The 18,364-nt window shown below is 34.5% G+C and overlaps 5 protein-coding genes and 1 long non-coding RNA gene across 6 annotated transcripts; 1 reads left to right on the top strand and 5 right to left on the bottom strand.

Annotated features, from left to right (window-relative positions):
- Nucleotides 1-24: 24 nt before the first annotated feature.
- LOC141367251 (uncharacterized) lies at nucleotides 25-1,927 on the top strand. Its single transcript, XR_012371531.1, has 2 exons — nucleotides 25-1,415; nucleotides 1,460-1,927. It is a non-coding gene; the product is annotated as an uncharacterized lncRNA (long non-coding RNA).
- LOC129447975 (uncharacterized) lies at nucleotides 1,067-3,741 on the bottom strand. Its single transcript, XM_055209971.2, has 3 exons — nucleotides 3,642-3,741; nucleotides 3,487-3,541; nucleotides 1,067-2,893 (listed from the first exon to the last, which is right to left on the bottom strand). The coding sequence occupies exons 2-3, from the start codon at nucleotides 3,524-3,526 to the stop codon at nucleotides 2,508-2,510; spliced, it is 426 nt and encodes a 141-aa protein (XP_055065946.2). The 5' UTR covers nucleotides 3,527-3,541; nucleotides 3,642-3,741; the 3' UTR covers nucleotides 1,067-2,507.
- A 609-nt stretch (nucleotides 3,742-4,350) lies between these two features.
- Nucleotides 4,351-5,464, bottom strand: LOC129447974 (uncharacterized). The gene is made up of 3 exons (XM_055209970.2): nucleotides 5,346-5,464; nucleotides 5,091-5,241; nucleotides 4,351-5,007 (listed from the first exon to the last, which is right to left on the bottom strand). The coding sequence occupies exons 1-3, from the start codon at nucleotides 5,440-5,442 to the stop codon at nucleotides 4,431-4,433; spliced, it is 825 nt and encodes a 274-aa protein (XP_055065945.2). The 5' UTR covers nucleotides 5,443-5,464; the 3' UTR covers nucleotides 4,351-4,430.
- Nucleotides 5,465-6,060: 596 nt separating this feature from the next.
- LOC129447972 (uncharacterized) lies at nucleotides 6,061-7,503 on the bottom strand. Its single transcript, XM_055209967.2, has 4 exons — nucleotides 7,419-7,503; nucleotides 7,279-7,332; nucleotides 6,764-6,914; nucleotides 6,061-6,667 (listed from the first exon to the last, which is right to left on the bottom strand). Exons 2-4 carry the CDS (start codon nucleotides 7,316-7,318, stop codon nucleotides 6,364-6,366), a joined length of 495 nt encoding a protein of 164 aa, XP_055065942.2. The 5' UTR covers nucleotides 7,319-7,332; nucleotides 7,419-7,503; the 3' UTR covers nucleotides 6,061-6,363.
- Nucleotides 7,504-9,299: 1,796 nt separating this feature from the next.
- LOC129448896 (uncharacterized) lies at nucleotides 9,300-10,497 on the bottom strand. The gene is made up of 3 exons (XM_055211585.2): nucleotides 10,340-10,497; nucleotides 10,080-10,230; nucleotides 9,300-10,005 (listed from the first exon to the last, which is right to left on the bottom strand). Exons 1-3 carry the CDS (start codon nucleotides 10,434-10,436, stop codon nucleotides 9,429-9,431), a joined length of 825 nt encoding a protein of 274 aa, XP_055067560.2. The 5' UTR covers nucleotides 10,437-10,497; the 3' UTR covers nucleotides 9,300-9,428.
- A 3,993-nt stretch (nucleotides 10,498-14,490) lies between these two features.
- LOC129448892 (uncharacterized) lies at nucleotides 14,491-16,028 on the bottom strand. The gene is made up of 3 exons (XM_055211582.2): nucleotides 15,877-16,028; nucleotides 15,607-15,757; nucleotides 14,491-15,523 (listed from the first exon to the last, which is right to left on the bottom strand). The coding sequence occupies exons 1-3, from the start codon at nucleotides 15,971-15,973 to the stop codon at nucleotides 14,947-14,949; spliced, it is 825 nt and encodes a 274-aa protein (XP_055067557.2). The 5' UTR covers nucleotides 15,974-16,028; the 3' UTR covers nucleotides 14,491-14,946.
- Between the last annotated feature and the right edge of the window lie 2,336 nt (nucleotides 16,029-18,364).

Raw genomic sequence — 18,364 nt, 5'->3', positions numbered from 1 at the left:
GGTAGTACTTGGAAAATAAAACAGTTGTATGTTTTTTTAATTCTATCAATAAATGATTAAATAAATAAAGCAAATTAATAAATATGCAGACTAAATCATTTAAAAAATTAACACTTTTTAAAATCTCAAAAAGAAAAGTATTATTTTTGGTGTCACATAATTGATTTAATAATGCAGATATTTGAAGCGGCTTTCTGTGAAGATCTGAGATACTTAATCTATGTGAAACCAGACATAGTTTGGACCTTTGACCTAATAATAGCGACAAATGATGCCAGACTTTGTTCGCTTCCTGATAAGATTTGACACATCACTTAAACTAAAATGTGTTCTTGGTCCTGTTTCTACGTGTAAATATCCATGAGCTTCATACTTCACAAATGTACACGTTTCCTGCCATTTCGCCTTCATGTTGGCAGTAGATTATTTAAGTTACAACACTTTCCATCTCCGTTATTTGAATGAACCTGCCCAGAACCTGAAATAAAAGAGACTAATATCTGATAGTTAATGTTACAATTGGTAGCCATACACACAAGTGCCTGCTTAGGTAAAGGTGTCTGTTTGACCTAGTAGCCAAGTTATTGCTGATGAAGAATGTTAAGCTTTAAAACCTTTTAGAAATTCATTTTTGTGTGTGGCTGAACAGAAAATTATATAGCTAAAATTACAAATTCACGCCGTGGTTGATAAATATAAATATAAATATAAATATAAATATAAATATAAATATAAATATAAATATAAATATAAATATAAATATAAATAAATATAAATATAAATATAAATATAAATATAAATATAAATATAAATATAAATTTATTTGACAGAAGGAAGCACGCAATGCCATAGAGGTGGCTAATTCATATTAATTCCACATTCATATATTTTGTACGATTTACTTTTACTCCTCTATGATGTTACGGTTAGTGTGGTTTTCCTTATTATTATTTTTTTAAATAATGAAATGTTTTTGTACGATTTAATTTGTACAAATTCATACATGCCAACTTGTAAAATACCTACAAATTCTTGTGAGATCATTCTGGAAGCACAATAAGGTGACTTTTGAACTGGCTAAAATTATAGTTTTTAATTAAAAAAATTGGTATTATTTAAAGGGAAAACAGGTCACACTGGGGGTTAAAACAATGAGCTTATTTCAGCAAATGTGCGTGGGTTTTAACATTGTCATTACAGGTCTAATGTCATTAAGGTCGAATTAAAAGTTTGAAACTTAATCTTTTCTGTCGCTGGGGAGGTTCTGTTCTTTAAATGTATACAAAACTTTCAACAATATTGTGCTTTTTGGGTTACATATTACCTTTAAAGGTACACTTAAATGTTTTGTATTTAACTAATATAAAATTGATGGAACACAATAGGTCCTTGGGTATAATATTGTACCCCAAAAGGTATAGTACAGCATTTCATTGGGTATAATATTGTACCCCAAAAGGTACAACATTTCAATGTGTTGTTTACCCATAAAGGTACAAAAAATAACATTTGAGGGTACCACCCCAGTTACAGAAAAGGTACAGTTTTGTAACTTTTCTTTTGACAGTGTTTATATGTAATCCCAGAAAAAATACTTATGGACGAGGGAAGCATGTAAGCTTGTATTACTTTGATTAAACATGTATAATGTATTTATAAAACTCTAAGGACACTGCCTTTACAGTGTTTATAAATATTTAACTTAAATAGTTTTATGGCTAAAAAGAACTGTATAAATAGATAATAAAACATTACGCAGCATATTAAAAAATTAGATATGCCTTTTAAAGATTTGTATGAGAGGCTATCAATACAAGTCATTCGAAGAAAACTTTAAATTTAGGCCAGTTTGCGTACATGGTGTTAACAGCATACAGTACATCTCAGATTTCAAAATCAAAATATTAATACATTCTATATAAAATCATGATATACAAAATATAAAATCATTCTGCATAATGTAAAGAACATTCTGTGAAAATATATTCTTCATTTAATATTGACTGAGAAAGATTAAAGGTGCAGTGTGTACATTTTAGCGGCATCCAGTGGTGAGGTTGTGAATTACAACCAACAGCTCAGTCCACTGCTCACCCCTAGCTTTTGAAAAGCATTGAGAAGCTATGGTAACCACCACCGGAAAAACATGTAATTGTCAGAGACAACTTTGTAAAAAAAGTTTGTCCGTTAAGGGCTTCTGTAGAAACATGGCGGCACAAAATGGCGACTTCCACGTAAGGGGACCCTCTGTGTATGTAGATAAAAACGTCTCATTCTAAGATAATAAAAACATAACGGTTCATTTTAAAAAGGTCTTTATACACCCCTGATAATATAGTTTTATATAATATTTTGCATTTCTGTCAAAAGATCCTTCTAAAAATTACACATTGCACCTTTAAAATTAAATTAAAAATCAATGAGTGAAATCACACTTTGATGCTCATAAATCGATTATGAGACTTTAATCTGGATTTCAGATTAGGAGACAAGACAGAAGCACATATTTAGCTGCTCTTAATATAGAAATCATAAAATGAGGTTAGCTGTGCCTTCAGCTCTCGGGTGTAGAGATTCATTTTTTCCTGAAACTCTTCGGTTAAAGGCTCCAGCTGAGCTTGAATCTCCTTTAAGCGCTGCTCCATGGCTTCTCTCAGCTCCCCACTTTTCTCGAGCAGAGCGTCCTTCAGTGTCTCAGTATCCAGACTCTCTGCATGCGGAGCCACAGACGATCTTATGTAGTCTACTCCCTTCTTAATTGGATCGGTAATAACATATTCAAAGTAGGGCTTTAGGGCACACTTCACATTATTCAGTTCCTCCTTTATACGATCAGTCAGCCTCTCCAGTTGTGGCTTGGGCTCATCGGCATTGAACAGGCTGGCTTGGCAGCCTGTTGAATCAACGCAGCATTTCACTTAGTTAGTTAAATAGTTTATAACACAATAGTTATACAATATATGACAAATTATTATTCATGTCAGCCTTATACACATTTTATGCCATAATCATACATAATGATAATACAGTATAAGGTGTATGTAGGCTACTGTAAATGTGACCCTGGACCACAAAACCAGTCATAAGGGTAATAATTTTTTAAAATTGAGATTTATACATCTCAAAACTGAATAAATAATCCTTCTGTTAATGTTTGATTTGTTGTTTTATTTGGCTGAAATACAACTATTTGAAAATCTTGAATCTGAGGGGGTACAAAATGTAAATACTGAAAAAAATCACCTTAAAGTTGTTCAAATAAAGTCATTAGCAACACATATTACTAATGATAAATTAATATTTATATATTTACGGTAGAAAATTTACAAAATATTTTAATGGAACAAGATCATTCCTTAATATTCTAATGATTTTTGGCATAAAATGGTCATTCTGATCCATATATTGTATTTTTTTTCCTACTTATGATTGGATTTGTGGTCCAGGTCACATATTTTCTGAAGGTGTATTTGTAAAAGGTCTAACCTGTGAATACAACCAATGCAAGGATCAGAAAAACCTTCATGGTTTTCAGTTTTCCCTGTAAAGAAATTGCAAAGTGTTTAAAATAATTGCAGATAGCAAATAAATAAAGTGCTATTAAATAGCAAATAATAATTGAACTTAATATTAATAATTACCTTTGCTGGTGTGTTTTAATCAAGGCTGTTGAGTCTGAAGTGGTTAGATAACTGTTCATAACAATATATATGCCTCAGGTGGCGATTGTTGCAATAAAAACCCAAAGTCCAGTGGGTAGTGCCATGTTGTCAGTATTACTCCACATTAAAATTTCTTGAACGAGACTTAGTTACAACCGTCTGATCAAAGCAAACCAAGAAATGTGTCAAGCGGTAAACTTGAAAGTACCGTCTGCTTAAAAACATGAAAAGGATAACTATGGTGTCAGGTCACAAAAATTATGATATTTTGGCGAGACTATATGTCATACAACCTGTTTATGATATTGATTTCTTTGACTGGATAAGTGAAATGTTTAGATTGGAAGAGGCTGTACATTTATCACAGAGTATATTTACAATAGGGTAGATAACATCGTCCTGGGCATGTGACGTGACTCTATTGCACTGATATGGATGTGTAACATCTTTTTCCATTCAAAAGAAACACCATTCAGTTTATAAATGCAGTTTTTTTATTTGATCAAATCAAATAAAATTGTGGCACTTAGAAGAAACTTCACATTCACTTACAAATAAAAAACGTCCTTTGTTTTACTAAATAAATATGCACTAGATATACAGAACATTTATAAAACATTTTACTCATAACCATAGAGCATCAATTGAATATATTTGACTAGTAGTTTTTATTTAGACATAACTGGATGAATGGATCAAATATGTCAGATTTTGAAGTCACAGTTCTCACTTATGAGAAAACAGTTCTGGTAATGACATAAAAAGTCTTTAGTTGGTCTTGACAAAGGACTCATAGAGGGAGGTGAGCTGGGCCTTCAGATCCTGAGCATAGGGGTCCAGCTTTTCCTTCAGGTCTTCAGCATAGGGTGTTAGACTCTGTTGAACCATCTTTGCTCTCTCAGCAATCTGGGCTTGGAGATCCTCAGCCATTGGGTTCACGGTCTTCTGAAACTCCTCCAGATGTTGGTCCACTTTCTTTTTGATATCAGCGGTGTAGGGCTCCAGCTGAGCTTGCAGCTCCTTCACGCTCTCCTCCACGCTTCCCTTCAGCTCTTCACTTTTCTGGAGCAGAGTGGCCTTCAGGGTCTCAGAATCCAGGGAATCTGCATATGGAGCCATGGCGGTCCTGAGATCCTCAACTCTCTGCTGAATTTGGCTCTTGATGTTGTCGGCATAGGGCTCCAGTTTGTCTCTCACTGACAACAGGTCCTGACCCAGACGCTCTCTCAACACTTCAGCCTCCTTGGTAATTTTGGTCATCAGCTCTTCAGTCAGAGGATCCACATGTTTCTTGAGGGTGACGGCATATTCACTCGCCATATCAGCACTCTGTGTCAGTCGAGCACTGAAGGAAAAATGTTTTGTTTAATGTCAGTTGTGCACAAGAAATTTCTTTTAAAAATGCTTTTAAAAATGTTCTTGACTTACTTGACATCTTGCCCCAGTTGGGAATTCCTGATCATCTGGACGGTCTCCTCAGCGGTGTGCGTTGCTTTAGCAACATAACTCCAGAATGCATCAGTCAACTGCTCCAGCTGTGGCTTGGGCTCATCAGCATAAAAGAGGTTTGCTTGGCAACCTGTTAATAGAACAATGCATTTTTATATTGTTAAATTCTGTCAACATTATGAATAATGCAGAGCAGACATTTCATATTGTAAAAATATTTAGTTTCTTTCTGACCTGTAAATACAGCAAGGGCGAGCACCACAAGGACCTTCATGGTTTTATTTTCCACAGTGTCCAGCCTGAAGAACAAGTGAGGATGTAGCTGACACATATCTGTATTTATACAGCATAGGAAGGTGATTGCTGTAATGTAAACCCAAAGTCCAGTGGGAAGTGCCTTGCTGTCAGAACACTCCACATCATAACTTCTGACTCGACCTTTTATCACCATAGATCCTCGTATTCATTACAGATAAGTGTGGGACTGTGACCTTTTCTTTACAAGATGATGTGAAAGTTTGTAGAACCGAAACTTTATCCAAATTATTGGGGCTTATTGCTTCATCACACTATAACTGTCATTAAAATAAAGCTTTAAAAGAGCCAAAATACTAAGTGTTATACCAAAACATTTAATATTTACAAATATTACAAAAAGAAAATATTGTCCTGAATTTTATATTTAATTTAAGGTACAGCAACTAAGACAGAGCCTTGTTTAAACATATATGGTACAAAACTTTCTTCACTCCCTGATAAGACCTGACACATCAATTAAAGCCTCATGATTGTGTGTCTGCTGGCATTTTGTGCAGTGTTCCTCAGTCCCTTTAGCCCTGACTTTAGCAGTTCATAATGAAAAAACAGGCAATAATTGTGAAAAAACAGTCACCAGTAGTGTTTCTCTGCTTTTTTACCAAATTATACTATATGTATTTATTCATCAAATGTGATCAGAAAGAAATGAGAGAAATAGCATTTCCCACCACTAGAGAGCACTAAAGTGCAAACATGTTTCATCCAAAGGAAGTCAATGTACACGATGTTCATATATGACTTGTTTTATTGTTGCTTTATTAAGAAAAAACCCAGAAACACAACATTTGTAAACATAACGGACATTATTTTTGTTAAGTTTAAAAATGTCAAGAAATTTGGAAAAACTGAAGCAACCTAAATGTTCAAGTTTATTGTGAGCCACTTTCCACTTTTTCTTTGATATCAGTGGGCTCCAGCTTAGACTACCCCTCCTTCACGCTTTGCTCTTCAGCTCCTCACTTGTCTGGAGCAGAGTGTCATTTAAGGTCTCAGAATAAAGGGAATCTGCATATGAAGTCATGGTAGCCCCGAGCTCCTCAACTCTCTGCTGTATTTGGCTCTTGATGTTATCAGCGTAGGACTCTAGTTGGTCTTTCAATGTCATCAGATCTTGCTCCAGAAGTTCTTTTAAAACTTCAGCCTCTTTAGCGACATTGCTCATCCACTCTTTAGCCACTACGTCCATGTGATTCTTGATGGTGGTGATATACTGATCAGAGTCCTGTGTTGGGCTGGTACTATAATTTGGAAAAGAAAGATGTAGTTTATGCCTTGGAACTAAAAGTAGTGCAAACATACCCGTGTGATTAAAATGTTACATTTTCTTAATTTACCTGACATCCTGTCCAATCTGGGGTTCGTTGATCTTCTCTGCTGTTTTGTCAGTAGTGTGTGTTGCTTGGGCAATGTAGCTCCAGAACAAATCTTTTAAGTGTTCCAGATGTGGATTGGGCTTCTCAGCATTAATACAACTTATTTGGCAACCTGTTGTGAAAATAAACCATTTCAGATCATGTCAATACTACAGCTGTGCAGCAAATAATTTTTCATTGTGAACTTTATGTCAACCATTCTGTTTCATAAATGTAAATTACATTACACTGTAAACAGACTAGAACTTAAAAAAGTAAGTTGCCTGGTTGTCTTAAAATGTTGAGTTTATTTAACTTAAAATATTAGTTGACACAACAATTTTTACAGTTTTTAAAGTTTATTTTTAAGTTGAATTAGGATAAATGTATATGCTACGAGGTAACTTAATTTATAAAGTTGACACACAACTTTTTTAACAGTGAGATTTGATTTTTTAAACCGTATTTAAAAAAATTGTAACTAGCTATATATTAACCTGTAAAAACAGCCAGAGAAAGAATCACAATAGTCTTCATCCTTTCGTATCAGCCTGTAAAGTAATTACACATTTTGTTATATGAAATAAATGAATATTCATACATGTATTTTGAATTGACAGCAAATTTCTTCACTTACCTTTGTTGCTGTGTTTTTTAATTCACACTGTCCAGCCTGAAGAGCAAGTAAAACTAGTTGTTTCATATCTGTATTTATATATTCTGAGGAGATGAGTGAAGCATAAATGCAGTGGGTTGCGTTTGACATCATAACAAAACAAATTTCATATCAATGAGTCTTTAAATCAGTGTAAACAATGATAAGTGGAGCTATTTTATAATGTAATATTACATAAAAAGTATTACATATTGAACATATGAAGTTCATTAAAAAAATAAATCATACTCTAATAATTTTGTATCAATAATTAGCTTCCATTGCCATACCTGTAGATGTGGATGGTTTATCTATAAAGAGTGTGTGATTTAAAGTTTAGTCAGTAAATTTACTATAAAAGTGACAGTAAAAGTTCAGCTCAACTTTGACAGGCCAAATGTTAAAAACAGGAGTTTTGGATGTTTATTTCAGTTGTTAATAGTTATATTCTTGGGCTAATTTTAAACATTAAAGACCTCAGTTATTCATCTTTAACACTCGTGATGACGTCCACAGCAGAAAAAAGATAATGAGAAGTTTTTTATCTCCAAGATATTCTGTCTAGCAAAATGTTCAATATCAGAGTGAATGTTTATATAGACAGACTCTGTGTCCTAAGATATGTAGATCTGGATGTATTTTAGGATTGTCAGGCTCATACAGTAAGTTAATTCGAGTACGTCAACACTGATAATGACGTGGACATAATGACAAACTGTATGATCTGTTGTACATTAGAATGTAACTGAGGTCAATCTTTAAAAATTGTAGCGTGCTGGCAAACCTTTTGACTTGAGAGTCACACATCAAGTTTTTTGAATGTAAGTAAAAACTGCATAATATAAACCTTACAAATTAAGCCTTTCTTTATTGACACTAAGCGACTACTAGTACCTGTGTAAGAACCATATTGTGCTATATATCACCCCCGGATGGTTCTTCATAGGTGCTTTATAGGTGCTATATAGCACTCAAAATGGTTCCCCTATGATTATGAGCTTTTAGTGCTACTGTATTTAGCACCCATTTGGGTAACACTTTAATAACTGCACACTACGAAGCATTAGTAAAGCATTAGTTAAGCATTACTAAATAGTCAATTCATTATTGATTAAACAGTAAGTAGTTTATAAATGATTTATTCTTGATTTATAAGCATATGTGTTTAATAATTGTCTTTTAATACTTTATTAATGATCAATTCATCATTTCTAAAATAAATATTACATTATTTACAGACCAGTTATAAAGAAGTTGTCAGTGGTTCATAAGTGTGTTAATAAATGCTTCATTAACACATTCCTACTGTAATTCATGATCATTAGACTGCATTAGAAATAATTCATTTTAGGTTTAAGCAAGCCTGCAGGTTCCTGTTAAGCGAATCAAAGTCATACTAATTATAAAAAACAAAAAGCTGATTTCATATGTTTATGTTTATATGTTTATAAAATCATGGCATCTTACTTTTATTATCTAGACTTTGCAAAATAATTTATAAAGATTAATTGTTTTTTGTAACCTGTCACAATGAAGCAAGAACCGTAAGTTAATAAATGTCAGCTGTTTTATTGTTGCATAAATAAGAACATTATAAAAAAAACAACAACACAATTTTAGTCACAAGTAATAGAGTTACTTAATTTAAATAAATACACAATTGTTACAATACAAAGAAAAAAAGATATCTTTAAAGGTGTAGATTAATGGTTAAGCTGTAACTGCCAAGATTTTAATTCTAACTCTTTTTTTTTAATGGTTTATAAATGGAAAACCGAAGGACGAAAAAGATATTGCTGTTGCACACACTGCAAAAAATGCAGCTTGACTACTCAATTCAATCGACTATTTTAGGATTTGACATGATAAGTTGACATAACTTTTAAAAACAAGTTGAAATTGTTTAACTTAATTTGTTAAGTTATGGTACTGTACTTAATGTATGAGATTTTGGAGTCAAGCAGGAATAAGCATTCAGAAGTCTTTAAAGCATTAGTTGGTCTTGACAAAGGACTCATAGAGGGAGGTGAGCTGGGCCTTCAGATCCTGAGCATAGGGGTCCAGCTTTTCCTTCAGGTCTTCAGCATAGGGTGTTAGACTCTGTTGAACCATCTTTGCTCTCTCAGCAATCTGGGCTTGGAGATCCTCAGCCATTGGGTTCACGGTCTTCTGAAACTCCTGCAGATGTTGGTCCACTTTCTCCTTGATATCAGCGGTGTAGGGCTCCAGCTGAGCTTGCAGCTCTTTCACGCTCTCCTCCACGCTTCCCTTCAGCTCCTCACTTTTCTGGAGCAGAGTGGCCTTCAGGGTCTCAGAATCCAAGGAATCTGCATATGGAGCCATGGCGGTCCTGAGGTCCTCAACTCTCTGCTGAATTTGGCTCTTGATGTTGTCGGCATAGGGCTCCAGTTTGTCTCTCACTGACAACAGGTCCTGACCCAGACGCTCTCTCAACACTTCAGCCTCCTTGGTGATTTTGGTCATCAGTTCTTCGGTCAGAGGATCCACATGTTTCTTGAGGGTGACGGCATATTCACTGGCCATATCAGCACTCTGTGTCAGTCGAGCACTGAAGGAAAAAGTTTAATGTCAGTGCACGAGAAATTTCTTTTAAAAATGCTTTTAAAAATGTTCTTGACTTACTTGACTTCTTGCCCCAGTTGGGAATTCCTGATCATCTGGACGGTCTCCTCAGCGGTGTGTGTTGCTTTAGCAACATAACTCCAGAATGCATCAGTCAGCTGCTCCAGCTGTGGCTTGGGCTCATCAGCATAAAATAGGTTTGCTTGGCAACCTGTTAATAGAACAAGGCATTTTTATCAATATTGTTAAATTCTGTCAACATTATGAATAATGCAGAGCAGACATTTCATATTGCAAAAATATTTAGGTTTCTTTCTGACCTGTAAATACAGCAAGGGCGAGCACCACAAGGACCTTCATGGTTTTATTTTCCACAGTGTCCAGCCTGAAGAACAAGTGAGGATGTAGCTGACACATATCTGTATTTATACAGCATAGGAAGGTGATTGCTGTATTGTAAACCCAAAGTCCAGTGGGAAGTGCCTTGCTGTCAGAACACTCCACATCATAACTTCTGACTCAACCTTTTATCACCATAGATCCTCGTATTCATTACAGATAAGTGTGGGACTGTAACCTTTTCTTTACAAAGAAATTATATAAAAGTTTGTAGAACTGAAACTTTATCCAAATTATTGGGAGGTTATTGCTTCATCACACTATAACTGTCATTAAAATAAAGTTTTAAAAGAGCCAAAATGCTAAATGTTATACCAAAACATTTAATATTTACAAATATTACAAAAAAGAAAATATTGTCATGAATTTTGTATTTAATTTAAGGTACAGCAACTAAGACAGAGCCTTGTTTAAACATATATGGTACAAAACTTTTTTCTCCCTGACAAGACCTGACACATCAATTAAAGCCTCATGAATTTGTGTCTGCTGGCATTTTTTGCAGTGTTCCTCAGTCCCTTTAGCCCTGACTTTAGCAGTTCATAATGAAAAAACAGACAATAAATGTGAAAACATCAGCAGTATAAACAGTCACCAGTAGTGTTTCTCTGCTTTTTTACCAAATTATACTATATGTATTTATTCATCAAATGTGATCAGAAAGAGATGAAAGAAATAGCATTTCCCACCACAAGAGAGCACTAAAGTGCAAACATGTTTCATCCAAAGGAAGTCAATGTACACAATGTTCATATATGACTTGATTTTATTGTTGCTATAGTAAGAAAAACCCCAAAGAATCACAACATTTGTAAACAAACAGGACATTATTTTTTGTTAAGTTTAAAAATGTCAAGAAATGTGGAAGAATTATAAACTGAAGCAACCTAAATGTTCAAGTTTATTGTGAGCCACTTTCCACTTTTTCTTTGATATCAGTGGGCTCCAGCCTAGACTACCCCTCCTTCACGCTTTGCTCTTCAGCTCCTCACTTGTCTGGAGCAGAGTGTCATTTAAGGTCTCAGAATGAAGGGAATCTGCATATGGAGTCATGGCGGCCCCGAGCTCCTCAACTCTCTGCTGTATTTGGCTCTTGATGTTATCAGCGTAGGACTCTAGTTGGTCTTTCAATGTCATCAGATCTTGCTCCAGAAGTTCTTTTAAAACTTCAGCCTCTTTAGCGACATTGCTCATCCACTCTTTAGCCACTAAGTCCATGTGATTCTTGATGCCGGTGATATACTGATCAGAGTCCTGTGTTGGGCTGGTACTATAATTTGGAAAAGAAAGATGTAGTTTATGCCTTGGAACTAAAAGTAGTGCAAACATACCCGTGTGATTAAAATGTTACATTTTCTTAATTTACCTGACATCCTGTCCAATCTGGGGTTCGTTGATCTTCTCTGCTGTTTTGTCAGTAGTGTGTGTTGCTTGGGCAATGTAGCTCCAGAACAAATCTTTTAAGTGTTCCAGATGTGGATTGGGCTTCTCAGCATTAATACAACTTATTTGGCAACCTGTTGTGAAAATAAACCATTTCAGATCATGTCAATACTACAGCTGTGCAGCAAATAATTTTTCATTGTGAACTTTATGTCAACCATTCTGTTTCATAAATGTAAATTACATTACACTGTAAACAGACTAGAACTTAAAAAAGTAAGTTGCCTGGTTGTCTTAAAATGTTGAGTTTATTTAACTTAAAATATTAGTTGACACAACAATTTTTACAGTTTTTAAAGTTTATTTTTAAGTTGAATTAGGATAAATGTATATGCTACGAGGTAACTTAATTTATAAAGTTGACACACAACTTTTTTAACAGTGAGATTTGATTTTTTAAACCGTATTTAAAAAAATTGTAACTAGCTATATATTAACCTGTAAAAACAGCCAGAGAAAGAATCACAATAGTCTTCATCCTTTCGTATCAGCCTGTAAAGTAATTACACATTTTGTTATAAATGAATATTCATACATGTATTTTGAATTGCCAGCAAATTTCTTCACTTACCTTTGTTGCTGTGTTTTTTTAATTCACACTGTCCAGCCTGAAGAGCAAGTAAAACTAGTTGTTTCATATTTGTATTTATATATTCTGAGGAGGTGAATGAAGCATAAATGCAGTGGGTTGTGTCTTGCTGTCAGGACATCAAAACAAAACACATTTCATATCAATGAGTCTTTAAATCAGTGTAAACAATGATAAGTGAAGCTATTTTATAATGTTATATTAAATAAAAAGTATAAGAAATTGAACATATGGAGTTAATTAAAAAAATAAATCATAATCTAATAATTTTATATCAATAATTAGCTTCCATTGCCATAGATGTGGATGGTTTATCTATAAAGAGTGTGTGATTTAAAGTTTAGTCAGTAAATTTACTATAAAAGTGACAGTAAAAGTTCAGCTCAACTTTGTCAGGCCAAACCTACACACAAAACTTGCGTTACATTGTCATAGAAAGAGGAGTTTTGGATGTTTATTTCAGTTGTTAATAGTTATATTCTTGGGATAATTTTAAACATTAAAGACCTCAGTTATTCATCTTTAACGGTCATGATGACGTCCACAGCAGAAGAAAGATAATGAGAAGTTTTTTATCTCCAAGATATTCTGTCTAGCAAAATGTTCAATTTCAGAGTGAATGTTTATATAGACAGACTCTGTGTCCTAAGATATGTAGATCTGGATGTATTTTAGGATTGTCAGGCTCATACAGTAAGTTAATTTGTTTATCAACGTCAACACTGATAATGACGTGGACATAATAACAAACTGTATGATTTGTTGTATCATTAGTACTGAATGTAACTGGTAGAGGTCAATCTTTAAAATGTGTGGGGTGCCAGCAAACCTTTTGACTTGAAAGTCACACATCAAGTTTTTTTAATGTAAGTAAAACTGCATAATATACACATGACAAATTAATCTTTTCTGTATTGACACTAAGCGACTACTGTAGTACCTGTGTAAGAACCATATTGTGCTTCCCCAGATGGTTCTACAAAGGTGCTATATAGGTGATATATTGCACTAAAAATGGTTTTCTTATGATTATAAGCTTTAAGTGCTATTTAGCACCCATTTGGGTAACACTTTAATAACTGCACACTATGAAGCATAAGTAAAGCATTACTAAGCATTACTAAATAGTCAATTCATCATTTATTAAACATTAGTAAATGCTTAATTCTTGATTTATAAGCATTTGTGTTTAATAATTGTTTTTTATACTTTATTAATGATCAATTCATCATTTCTAAAATAAGTATTATATTATTTACAGACCAGTTATAAAGGAGTTGTCAGTGGTTCATAAGATCATTTAGGAAGTGTAAGTAAATGATTAATTAACTATTTAAAGATTCGTTTATACATATTATTATTTAGACAGAGTAATAAGTTAGTCAGTGTGTTAATAAATGCTTCATTAACACATTCCTACTGTAATTCATGATCATTAGACTGCATTAGAAATTATTCAATTAATGTTTAAGCAAGCCTGCAGGTTCCTGTCAAGCGAATCAAAGTCATACTAATTATAAAAAAACAAAAAGCTGATTTGATATGTTTTTTAATTACTGCATGTAAATTTCCTTTTTTTGTATTTTAATAAAGAGACTGAGTAGTTATTATATTTGGTCATCATACCATTGCAAAAACAACAAATCTAATGGTGGCATCATGGCCATAGACTTCTGCACACACTCTAAAAAAACAAACGGTGCTATATAGCACCAAAACTGTTGATTTGAATCGTAACCATAGAAGAACCGTTTTTAGTGCCATATAGCACCGGTGAAGCACCACATTTGGTTCTACATAGCACTATATGGTTCTACACAGGTGCTTCACCGGTGCTATATGGCACTAAAAATGGTTCTTCTATGATTACGAGCAAAGAACCACTTTTGGTGCTATATAGCACCGTTTGTTTTTAGAGTGCAGTGTTGTGTTTTGAAAAATCATAGCATACTTTTATTATCTAGACTTTGCAAAATCATTTATAGAGATTCATTGTTTTCTGTAACCTTCTGTCACACTGAAGCAAGAACACTAAGTTAATAAATGTCAGCTGTTTTATTGTTGCATAAATAAGAGCATTATAAAAAACAACAACACAATTTTAGTCACAAGTAATAGAGTAACTTAATTTAAATAAATACACAACTGTTACAATAAAAAGAGAACAGATATCTTTAAAGATGTAGATGAATGGTTAAGCTGTAAATGCCAAGATTTTAATTCTAACACTTTTTCTTAATGGTTTATAAATGGACAACCGAAAGACCACAAAGATATTGTTGTTGTATACACTGCAAAAAAATGCAGTTTGACGTAAAAACAACTTGGTTATGCAAGTCAATTCAGCCTATTTTGGATTTTGTCTTGTGATAAGTTGACATAACTTTTAAAAGCAAGTTGAAATTGTTTAACTTAATTTGTTAAGTTATGGTACTGTACTGAATGTATGAGATTTTGGAGTCAAGCAGGAATAAGCATTCAGAAGTCTTTAAAGCATTAGTTGGTCTTGACAAAGGACTCATAAAGGGAGGTGAGCTGGGCCTTCAAATCCTGAGCATAGGGGTCCAGCTTTTCCTTTAGGTCTTCAGCATAGGGTGTTAGACTCTGTTGAACCATCTTTGCTCTCTCAGCAATCTGGGCTTGGAGATCCTCAGCCATTGGGTTCACGGTCTTCTGAAACTCCTGCAGATGTTGGTCCACTTTCTCCTTGATATCAGCGGTGTAGGGCTCGAGCTGAGCTTGCAGCTCCTTCACGCTCTCCTCCACGCTCCCCCTCAACTCCTCACTTTTCTGGAGCAGAGTGGCCTTCAGGGTCTCAGAATCCAGGGAATCTGCATATGGAGCCATGGCGGTCCTGAGGTCCTCAACTCTCTGCTGAATTTGGCTCTTGATGTTGTCGGCATAGGGCTCCAGTTTGTCTCTCACTGTCAACAGGTCCTGACCCAGACGCTCTCTCAACACTTCAGCCTCCTTGGTGATTTTGGTCATCAGTTCTTCGGTCAGAGGATCCACATGTTTCTTGAGGGTGACGGCATATTCACTGGCCATATCAGCACTCTGTGTCAGTCGAGCACTGAAGGAAAAAAATTAAGTTTAATGTCAGTGGTGCACAAGAAATTTCTTTTAAAAATACTTTTAAAAATGTTCTTGACTTACTTGACATCTTGCCCCAGTTGGGAATTCCTGATCATCTGGACGGTCTCCTCAGCGGTGTGCGTTGCTTTAGCAACATAACTCCAGAATGCATCAGTCAGCTGCTCCAGCTGTGGCTTGGGCTCATCAGCATAAAATAGGTTTGCTTGGCAACCTGTAAATAGAACAATGCATTTTAAACAATATTGTTACATATAAAGTTTAGTCAGCTATATTATGAAAAATGCAAAGCAGACATTTCATATTGCAAAAATATTTAGGTTTCTTTCTGACCTGTAAATACAGCAAGGGCGAGCACCACAAGGACCTTCATGGTTTTATTTTCCACAGTGTCCAGCCTGAAGATAAAGTGAGGATGTAGCTGACACATATCTGTATTTATACAGCATAGGGAGGTGATTGCTGTAATGTAAACCCAAAGTCCAGTGGGTAGTGCCTTGCTGTCATAACACTCCACATCATAACTTCTGACTAGACCTTTTATCACCATAGATCCTCGTATTCATTATAGATAAGTGTGGGACTGTGACCTTTTCTTTACAAAGAAATTAAATAAAAGTTTGTTGAACCGAAACTTTATTCAAATGAAAAATATTGGGAGGTTATTGCTTCATCACACTATAACTGTCATTAAAATAGAGTTTTAAAAGAGCCAAAATGCTAAATGTTATACCAAAACATTTAATATTTACAAATATTACAAAAAAGAAAATATTGTCATGAATTTTGTATTTAATTTAAGGTACAGCAACTAAGACAGAGCCTTGTTTAAACATATATGGTACAAAACTTTTTTCTCCCTGACAAGACCTGACACATCAATTAAAGCCTCTTGATTTTGTGTCTGCTGGCATTTTGTGCAGTGTTCCTCAGTCCCTTTAGCCCTGACTTTAGCAGTTCATAATGAAAAAACAGGCAATAAATGTGAAAAAACAGTCACCAGTAGTGTTTCTCTGCTTTTTTACCAAATTATACTATATGTATTTATTCATCAAATGTGATCAGAAAGAAATGAGAGAAATAGCATTTCCCACCACTAGAGAGCACTAAAGTGCAAACATGTTTCATCTAAAGCAGTGGTCTCAAACTCCCGGCCCGCGGGCCATTTGCGGCCCGCCCTCCCCCTCTCTGCGGCCCGCGTCACCCTTCAACAATATAACGTAATCTGGCCCGCAGAAAGATTTTTATTTAAATTCGTTTTTTTTATTTAAACGTTTAAGGGTCCGGTCACATGTCGTGTCTAACAACGCGAGTTAAAACGAGTCGAGGCGTTTCTTAAAGTATGTTTACTTTTCAAAGTGCTTGCTTGGGAGCTGAGGTTGCGCAGGGTTGGATCGCGTCACCCGTTGCTAAGCAGCCACGAGCGCGCGCTCCGTGATGGCGAGGGTAACGGAATACGTGATCGGATTTTAATTCCTCTCGCGTCAATCATATCATTGTCACAATGCGATCAGTTCATCTGATCGCGACTTTGTAGTGTTTGTCCAGAGAAGATTTGTTACTTCCGGGTGGATACTCTGTTACTCAGAGAAGAGCTGCGGTGGGGTTATTACCGTAGTTCACATCAAGTCACAGCTTCTAATGGAGACACCGCAGTGGGAGATGTAGTGCAACAGTTTAATATTAAACTACGGATGAGAAAATGACCCATCAAAGTGCCCAGGTTAGGAAAAGAGGAAAGATGAGGAGAAATTACAGAGGATACAAGTATGTACACTTCTATATGAAATATATATGAAGTATAATACATTATTATCTTGCTTGCTTATACATAGAGCATATTATTTATTTTTACTGTCCAACTAGCTTATGTAACATTGACTACCCATCCAAATGTTTTAGGATCACTTTCACTTATTAATATTTTTCTAAATATAATAGCAAATTCATTAAAACGGTGGAATAACAAAAAGGAACATAATAAAGTCAATACTATGACTGAAAACAGTCAAAAATAAATAAAAACAGAAACACTTACTGTTGGTACATTTTTTATAATAGTTTATAAATGTATAGGAATTAAATTTGTTAGTTTTAATAGGCCTTAGTTAATAATTCAAAGCCTAATAAGGTTAAAAAAATATTTACTTACTTTTATAAAATAATGTATATTAAAAAATAAAAAACACTGTTTATATATTTTCAAGTATTATTATACATTAAAAAATATTTTAAAGAAATATTGTACTTTTTTGAACGTTAAAATAGCTCTGCGGCCCTCTGATGAAATGTCAGTCTCAGAAATGGCCCCAAGCCAGTTTGAGTTTGAGACCCCTGATCTAAAGGAAGTCAATGTACACAATGTTCATATATGACTTGATTTTATTGTTGCTTTATTAAGAAAAAATCCAGAAACACAACATTTGTAAACATACAGGACATTATTTTTTGTTAAGTTTAAAAATGTCAAGAAATTTGGAAAAACTGAAGCAACCTAAATGTTCAAATTTATTGTGAGCCACTTTCTCCTTGATATCACGCTTTGCTCTTCAGCTCCTCACTTGTCTGGAGCAGAGTGTCATTTAAGGTCTCAGAATGAAGGGAATCTGCATATGGAGTCATGGCGGCCCCGAGCTCCTCAACTCTCTGCTGTACACTCAAAAAAAAAAGTGTTGACTTTAATTAATTTTTTTTCGTCAACAGGTTCCACATAATTTAATTATTTAAGTTGAAAACAAATATTTTAAGGTTGTCCAATGTAATAGGGCTGTTTTAGGGACAAGTAATTTTTTTAAGTTTAGCCAACTATTATCACTAATTT

The sequence above is a fragment of the Misgurnus anguillicaudatus genome, chromosome 10 (assembly GCF_027580225.2).
Source record: "Misgurnus anguillicaudatus chromosome 10, ASM2758022v2, whole genome shotgun sequence".
Taxonomy (NCBI): Eukaryota; Metazoa; Chordata; class Actinopteri; order Cypriniformes; family Cobitidae; genus Misgurnus; species Misgurnus anguillicaudatus.
This window is presented reverse-complemented; position numbering and strand designations above follow the sequence as displayed.

Coding starts and splice junctions, on each gene's coding strand:
- LOC129447975 (XM_055209971.2), bottom strand. CDS start 3,526: ATGAAGGTTTTTCTGATCCTTGCATTGGTTGTATTCACAG. Junction 2,894..3,486: donor TGCATTGGTTGTATTCACAG/GTTAGACCTTTT, acceptor TTGATTCAACAG/GCTGCCAAGCCAGCCTGTTC.
- LOC129447974 (XM_055209970.2), bottom strand. CDS start 5,442: ATGTGTCAGCTACATCCTCACTTGTTCTTCAGGCTGGACACTGTGGAA. Junction 5,242..5,345: donor CGCCCTTGCTGTATTTACAG/GTCAGAAAGAAA, acceptor TTCTATTAACAG/GTTGCCAAGCAAACCTCTTT. Junction 5,008..5,090: donor CAACTGGGGCAAGATGTCAA/GTAAGTCAAGAA, acceptor TTTTTCCTTCAG/TGCTCGACTGACACAGAGTG.
- LOC129447972 (XM_055209967.2), bottom strand. CDS start 7,318: ATGAAGACTATTGTGATTCTTTCTCTGGCTGTTTTTACAG. Junction 6,915..7,278: donor TTCTCTGGCTGTTTTTACAG/GTTAATATATAG, acceptor TTTTCACAACAG/GTTGCCAAATAAGTTGTATT. Junction 6,668..6,763: donor CAGATTGGACAGGATGTCAG/GTAAATTAAGAA, acceptor TCCAAATTATAG/TACCAGCCCAACACAGGACT.
- LOC129448896 (XM_055211585.2), bottom strand. CDS start 10,436: ATGTGTCAGCTACATCCTCACTTGTTCTTCAGGCTGGACACTGTGGAA. Junction 10,231..10,339: donor CGCCCTTGCTGTATTTACAG/GTCAGAAAGAAA, acceptor TTCTATTAACAG/GTTGCCAAGCAAACCTATTT. Junction 10,006..10,079: donor CAACTGGGGCAAGAAGTCAA/GTAAGTCAAGAA, acceptor TTTTTCCTTCAG/TGCTCGACTGACACAGAGTG.
- LOC129448892 (XM_055211582.2), bottom strand. CDS start 15,973: ATGTGTCAGCTACATCCTCACTTTATCTTCAGGCTGGACACTGTGGAA. Junction 15,758..15,876: donor CGCCCTTGCTGTATTTACAG/GTCAGAAAGAAA, acceptor TTCTATTTACAG/GTTGCCAAGCAAACCTATTT. Junction 15,524..15,606: donor CAACTGGGGCAAGATGTCAA/GTAAGTCAAGAA, acceptor TTTTTCCTTCAG/TGCTCGACTGACACAGAGTG.